This window comes from Chlorocebus sabaeus, chromosome 25 (assembly GCF_047675955.1).
Source record: "Chlorocebus sabaeus isolate Y175 chromosome 25, mChlSab1.0.hap1, whole genome shotgun sequence".
Classification (NCBI taxonomy): domain Eukaryota; kingdom Metazoa; phylum Chordata; class Mammalia; order Primates; family Cercopithecidae; genus Chlorocebus; species Chlorocebus sabaeus.
This window is the reverse complement of record NC_132928.1, coordinates 9,614,245-9,622,241: the sequence shown is the minus strand read 5'-3', so window position 1 is coordinate 9,622,241 and position 7,997 is coordinate 9,614,245. Positions and strand designations below refer to the sequence as shown.

The following is a 7,997-nucleotide window of genomic DNA, read 5'->3' as shown; positions in this document are numbered from 1 at the left end:
TTGCCCTCTCACACTCCTCCCACCAAAGCTTTAGGGGCAACTGCCTAAAGAATTAAAACTAAGCTCTCAATTCAGAAGGTCCTTTCCCTCTTTCTCCACTCACTGAACCACTCCAAGGCTGATTTCAAATGCCAACTCTCCTGTGAAGCTGTCCTTGACTCTTCATTCTTTCTTCTTCATTTTCACCCATGTTGCTTATACCACCATTTAGTGCTGTTTAGCATTGAATGATGTTTGATTAATTGACAAAATGGAGTTACCTAGATGGCAGGAGGCAGGATAAGAACAGGAAAAATATGAATGCCAGTTTGAAAGTGTGAAAGAATAAGATCCATTGACATTTAAATCTGTTCTCATATGCATTATCTCCTTTAATTCCTACAACCCTGTGGAATAGAGAATATGGAATAGAGATTCTGTACTCTAACTTCTGGGTTCAGTCCTCTGCTTCATACTACAGACTCTTACTGTTGAAAGAAATTGATGGTCTTGAAATGTCGTGTAGCCCCCTTTATTGCAGATGCTGCCCAGGGGCTGGCATGTGCACATTTGATCACAGAACGCATCCAGCACACGGTTATCTCAGCAATCACAGGCTATGCGTAGCTACCTTTAAACTCCCACTAAGTCGCACGGCCTTACTTAACTTCACATGTGGATTACAAACTCCTTGAAGACAAGAATCACTTGCACACACTTTGCAATAAGTGTATGCTGATAAATCAATTAATTGATAAAAGCAATTGAAAAAAACTGGAAGACTGTTCCTCTAATCCAACATTTATAAAGATTACAGTCAACCCATTGGAGAGATTTCAAATCCAGAGACCCTCTCCAAAATAAGCCAGGCCTCTCTATCTTCCCTAAATCCAAACAGCTTTCCCTTCTACACAAAGCCTATTGAGCCAAATCAGTCAGAGCCCAGGGCCAAATCGGTCCTTCTAGAAAACCAAATCAGGGCGGGGTATGGTGGCTCATGCCTGTAATCTCAACACTTTGGGAGGCTGAAGAGGGTGGATCACTTGAGGTCAGGAGTTCAAGACCAGCCTGGCCAACATGGTAAACCCTATCTGTACTAAAAATACAAAAATTAGCTGGGCATGGTGGCAGGTGCCTGTAATCCCAGCTACTCAGGAGGCTTAGGCGGGAGAATCACTTGAATCTGGGAGGTAGAGGTGGCAGTGAGCCCAGATGGTGCCACTGCACTCCAGCCTAGGTGACAGAGGAAGGGGTGTGAAGGAGACTAACAAAACGGAAAAAGAGAAATAGGCCCAAGTTATTAAAATCAATCCAAGGAGTTACTGAATAATAAACTTACCAGGGTAAGTGACAAAGACAAAATGAGTTCCACTACTTTTAGTTATCTGTTTAATTGACACAGACATATCTCAGTCACGTTTTTATTTTTTAAAAAAATTTTATTTACAGTACAATTGAACATCTTTAAAAGGTATGCTTATGTACATACATTACTGGGGGATTTGCATGCAATTATTAATGAGTTATTTAAACTTTATGTCTTAGAGTTTTGACAATTCTCTCAAATGTGAGGATTGCAACTCTAGCACAATTGCCTGTGAGGACAGGAGGAGAATTTTAAGCAACAAAACTCCACAATACTGTAACATAACCTCAGATCTCCAGGAAGAGGTCACTCTCCCTTGAAAATCATCCTTTCTGGATTGTTCTCATTAGAATGCAGAGCAGGTTCAGTGTCTCTGGCATGGCTTTGTACTAAGAGGTGACAGTTGATCATCTATCAAACATTCAAGAAAGTTCCATGTAAACAAAAAGGTATGAAATAAAACACGTGAAAAGAGAAGCACCAGAAAATGACCCATCTGTATTATCTAAACTCCAGATGGGTAAGGACATGCAGATTACATTAAGGATTATTGTTCAATGCAATTTCCACTTGAGAAACTAAATTCCTGGTTTAACAACCTCATTTCTACCTGTGGCTACTCGAGAGCAAATAAACTAAGAGGCACAAATACACAACACTTTATCAGGGGCATGACATCTGTAGAGCAGGCATGCAGTCAGTGATCATTCACCCAAATTCAAAATTCAAATCAGGTCATGTTTCCTCATTTTTTCTATATCAGGGTTTTTTGTTTGTTTTGTTTTCTGAAGTCTTTTACTATAGGAATGTGAAGATATATTTAAAAGCAGGATACTTTAAAATCAGGAAATGTATTTTGCTCTCTTGAAGAAAATAGATATTATTTGGCAAAGGATAAAATTAGCTATAAATGATAAGGATTTTTTTTAACATCTGAACTTGTCATTAGCACTAAGATGAGCTGCTTACCAGGAACTAAGAAGAAGAAACATCATCAAGTTTAAAATTGATCATTTTAAATATGAAGGAGATTTTAAACATCTTAACCCCATCTATCAATTGTGCTGATAACTATCCAGTCTCATTTAGTAGTGGGCTCATCAAATTGAGGATATTCAGGAATTAAAGAGATCAGCACAGAAGAGTGAGACCAAATGCTTTTTTCTTCATTTCATTTACTGTTATAATGACTGATATGTATAAAGGGATTTATAAGGGCTTTTCATTTCAAATTACATTTTTCTTTAACTGTCCAAAGTTCCTGTGTGGAAACAACTGCAACTTTTATGAATAGACTGGCCTTGCCTTTAAAAACATGTTTTTAAAGAGCAAATTCTGCAGAATTAATTATTAAAAAGACTATGGGACTTTGGAGAGGCTTTCATCAACACTGTCCCTAAACTACCCTTAGCTCTACCCAGTAGCTCAGAACTTGGGGCAATTTTTTCCCCCAGGTTATATGTGACAATGTCTGGAGACACTGGTTGTCACAACTTGGGGGGACAGTACTGGCATTTATGAATAGAGGTTGGGGTACTGCTAAACATCCTACAATACACATTCCACACATCAGGAGCAAGAACACATCCAATTCAAAATGTCAATAATGCCAAGACTGAGAACCCCCAGAGTAAGCCTCACAAAAGCTCTCACGACCTCACAGGGCAGCTGTCTTATTGTCATCTCAAATCTACCTCAGTGATTTCCTTGACATTCAAAACACCTATTCCTACTGAACTTTAGAGTTCTTGATTTATCACCACTGGAATTTGCTTTACCAATGGCAAAAAAAAAAAAAAAAAGGAACTAAATATGGAGAATATTTCTTAATTCTTCCTCAAATAATGTCTCTGTATTTTATTGATATTTTATCAAGAAGTTAGAGAGTAATTTTATTTTCTGTCAACAATGGATCCTGTCTGTGGATATTCATAATGGCCCAATATCATGTAAAAAAAAAATTATATTTTCAAAAACAATGTTGAGAGTCAGAAAATGAAGCAGATATAGTATTTCCTATGGCCAATGCTACAATAATGTGGAAAGGACTGTTTCTATAGAAACAGAAGTGCAGTAGGGCCGTGTAGAAGGCCAGGTTAGCACACAGGACAACTGGTCCCTGACCTGACACACAAAATATGCCATAGACTTTGAAAATTATGTCAGTTCTTTAAAAAAAAAAAAAGTGGGGTGGGGGGGGGATTTCTGTAAATAAGTATACAGGAGCACCAAACTGAGTGCCAGTGTTTTTCTAATCTTAAAGGAAAACAGTGCTGTTTTGAATCTATTTATCAGCTGCTATTGCCACCAAGCAGGATTGATTTAAAGGGAAAAAGAAAACTCTGGTATTTCCTTGGGAGAATTAAAAAGCAGGACAATTAAAGAGAGAGTTAAACTCAAGTGAAAATAGCATACAGCAGGCATCACAGTGCCACAGGTGGCACATGCAAGCCACCCAACCCAATACAAAATTATTGCACTTAGCATGATTGGACATTATTAAATGCACTCAGCCAAACTGTCCTTAAAAAGGTATTATTTCACATTGACTCCAGACCATAATCTGGCATAACTGTCTATTAAGTTACTTTTCTGAAGTTAGGTTTAATTATAGTGGAATTAAGTGCCTTTTCTTACCCAGAAAAATATTTTAGAGATTAAAGAACAGTGTTTAAATGCAAACTAATATGCATTCCTTCAGTCAGTTGCATAAAAACTGTGAAATTATAATTTTACCTTTTAATAAAGGCAGAATGATGTGAAATCAAATTAGACCTTCAGATTAGGAAGTCAGAGAAAAATTTCTTTTTGGCTCTAAGGAATTTCAACCAATGTTTATGTAGGAGAATCTGGCCCACTTATCTCCATGCTGAGTTTCTTAGAGGATCCACTGTTTTGTGTGAGTGCATGCCACACTTTTAACACTAAAAATAGAAATTCTTACTTATTAACCCCTTTATGCTTATAAAGTGCATGTAGCCTAGCCCAGTAAGCTCCCAGAAATAAAAACATTTTTAGGCATTTTTCTATTTACCTAATTCACAGCCAATTTAAACTCAGATAATACATTTCCAGGGAACAAAGAATTTCCTGTCCAGGCGCAGTGGCTCATGCCTGTTCTCCCCGTGCTTTAGGAGGCCGAGGTGGGAGAATCACTTGAGGCTAGGAATTCAAGGCCAGCCTGGGCAACACAGCGAGACCCTGTCTTTACAAAAAAGAAAAAAATAATGATTTCCTAGCCTACTGATCAGAGCTGCTTATTTGTTTTAGCCTTCAAATTCAGGACTAAGATAAATTGTTTAAATATGATGTTTGTTCTAAAAAATTGTGGCTGCTGCCTTCATTATCAACCCAGCACCTCTGATAAATCCTGTGCAGATTTTAAACAGGACTTTACACACTAAGAGACGGTTATTTTCATACAATCTTGCAGTCTAGCAAAGATGATACTAGTCGTCTAGTGATGCACCTCCCATTTTCTCATACCTGCGAGACTGTTCTGATGTAAACACTGATGCTGAACAATGTGTTAAATCCATGACAGATGCTTCTCTACTACCAATATACTTTGGTTATGGGTCTGAATCCGATTATAAAAATTTTATTTGAACTTGGTAATATGGATCAGAGACATGAAAGAAAATTTTAAGTTTCTCAAACACACATTAAAGGCAGCAACTAAGCTAATTCTCATTTCTTCCTTGGAAATCAACTTTTCCATTGAGTCACTAGTTGACAACTATAATAAATATTTTTAAATATGTCTAATTAAAGAGAAGGCAGGGTAGCTTCGTTATTTCACAAGAATTAACACTCAGTGTTAAGGATTCTGCTATCCCAGGAATGCTCTTTTCTGGTCAATGCTGCATAGATCAATGCAATCGTATGAAAGAAAAGTCAAAGGACGTTTGGAAAAATAAGTAAATCATTACCAAAGCACTAAATGAAAACAGCTCCAACTATACTGACTCTAAAAGACAGCTGAGTATTTGTGTCATACTTAAGAAAGCTGAAATATTCCCTCACTTCTATGTGAAAAACATGTATTATATATTTAAGCATTTGAAACATTCTATAGCCGCAATTCATTTCACAGCAGAAAGTAAACATTAGTTTTCTCTCACCTCACAAAAATGTAGAGATGGCCAAAACCCCCCTACTAATCTTTACCTCCTCTAGAATGTTCTGAGAATATTTTCTATCATAATAGTTATTCATTTTATATTTATCCAAAAATGAATCAAAGAAAAAAGATACTTCTTCAGTGCCGGAAATACTAACTTGTCTCTTTTATGATCATTAAGGGGAAAGAGAAAAATACACCTACTGTGGTACTTTAGTTTTTTGAATGTATTTAAGCTATGATCTCACCTGAGCATTAGCTAGAAGTTCTAATCAGTTTAGAAACAAGAACTTCTTTGAACACTGTATCCGCAGCTATTGAGCCCCAGTCCCAGACTTCAGTGTCCCTGATATATACGCTAGTGCAGTTTGCTTTAGAAAATGCATGTTCAAGCTGAAACAGTCAAAGAGCAGCATGAGACACCCAGGGGAATGGAAAGGGGTTACATAAAAATTCACGGACACGTTTAACTAAAATCCCTAACAGCCAACCCCTAGTGAACACAGAGCATGCACGCTGCAAGTCTGGTCTGAGTCTACAACCCGGAAAGCTCTTTTTATGAGCCAAGATGGTGGTTCCAAAGTGCCTCGACTATACGGTCTGGTTATGTGGGTACCAGATTAAAAATGAGTGCTGTTGACATAACATTGGTCCTCCTGAGTTTTGTTAAGAGTTTGTCCGTGGTCACTGAGACAGCCGTCCAAAGACACTTCAATAGCCACTTCTCTTGTGTCCCTTCTACTGAGGCCATCACTTCCGTATGTGTCTAGAGAGGGCCCGCCATTGTGCTCAGCGCAGCCATTGACGTGGGCCAGAGGCAGTGCCCCGGGGGGACAACACAGCTGCTTAGCACAGCTCTTGGAGATGCAGGGTGAGTTGCAGAGCAACAGTAAGTCCTTCTGCTCCAGGGGTTCCTTCAAGTCCACATTTTCAAACTGGATGGTCACATTGTGGATTCCCGCACTGTGGAAGATTTCTCGAATTTTCATGCTGGCATCTTGATATCCCCTGTCCTTAGGATACTTGATGTGCAGGGTGGCAATAATCTTTCCACTTACAAGTTCCCAGATGTGCACTTCATGTACACTGCTAATTCCGGGCACAGCAGAGAGTTTGCTCACTATAACAGAGAAGAGCAAACAAAAGCCAAGGTGAGTGCTGCATTTGAAGCATGGAACTACGGGAGGGATATGGTCCCGTCAAGCATTCTCACCAAAATGGCTGCATACTTACTAAGAACAGCAGGAAGAAATTAGTTCTACCTCTCTGGGTCCATTTGCCCTTAACCTTCTTTCTCCACACATTGTTAGTCCATACAAAGTCATTTAAGAAAATAAGTTTAACAACGACAAGAAAAAAGTCCCCAGGGTTGCTGAGTATACAAGGGAATGGACACTTGAATGAACTTCCCATAGTATTATAAAATACAATGCCTTTTCTTAAAAGGGATGATTTGGCAACATGAATCAAAAAAAACTTTACTAGCAATTCTAGTGCTAAAAGTTTAACCTAAAAGAAATAACCAAATATTTATGTACAAGAATGGTTTGGACAATGCTCCTTGTATTCATTAAAAAGATGGAACCAACAAGGAAATAGTTAAATCAATTATGTAATGGAATAAGATATAGTTGTTTAAAAGGAAGTTGCATATTTAAGGATATGAGAAAATGTACATAAGGTATTTTTAAGTGAAAAAGCAATTTGCTAAACTGTGTATATGGTATGATTTTTCTTTTTACTGCATATAGAAGAAAGTATTAACAGTGGTAGTTTCTACAGTCAAATTATGAGAGATTTCTGTTTTCTCATTTAAGCTCCTCTGTATTTTCTATACTTTCCAAAATGAGTATGTATTTAGAGAAATGGTATTCAATACTGATTTGAGCAAAGGCTCTGCAGTCAGCTAATATGAATCCGAGTTTAGACATTTACTAACTGCATGACGTTAGGCAATTACCTAACCTCTTTGTGCCTCAGTTTCCTTATCTGTATAACAGAAATTATAATAGTAACTTTTTGTATTATTTTAAGGATTAAAATACATTATTATAAGTAAAGCACTTAGAACACTTACATTTCTAGCATGTGGTAAATGCTATGAAAATATTGCTATTGTTATTACCATCTTGCAGGGGTTTTTTGGTTTTTTAGAGACAGAGAATCTTGCCCTGTCTCCCAGGCTAGAGTGCAGTGTCATGTTTATGGCTCTCTGCAGCCTCAAACTCCTGGGTCCAGTGATCCTCCCACCTCAACCCACTGAGTAGCTGGGACCACAGGCACACATTACAACCTTTACTTTTTTATTTATAAAAAATAATTTTTTATTTTTGTAAAAATGAGGTCTTACTATGTTGCCCAGGCTGGTCTTGAACTCCTGGCCTTATGCAATCCTTCTCCTTCAGCCTCCCAAAGTGGTGAGACTACAGGCGTGAGTCACAACAAGTAACCCTCTATTGTTAAAAATATCTGTTTTTAAATATATCACTTTATTAAAAACATATCCAGTATATATCGCAAATTTCTTTG

At 37.7% G+C, this 7,997-nt stretch overlaps 1 protein-coding gene across 2 annotated transcripts in view; it reads right to left on the bottom strand.

The window, feature by feature from the left end:
- Nucleotides 1-1,448: 1,448 nt before the first annotated feature.
- SLC30A10 (solute carrier family 30 member 10) overlaps nucleotides 1,449-7,997 on the bottom strand; it is a 46,150-nt gene continuing 39,601 nt past the window's right edge. For both annotated transcript variants that reach the window (XM_037985555.2, XM_007988408.3), the window contains exon 4: nucleotides 1,449-6,588. In XM_037985555.2, coding sequence (XP_037841483.1) covers nucleotides 6,089-6,588 — 500 coding nt within the window. In that variant the 3' untranslated portion in view covers nucleotides 1,449-6,088. The remainder of the gene's footprint in view (nucleotides 6,589-7,997) is intronic.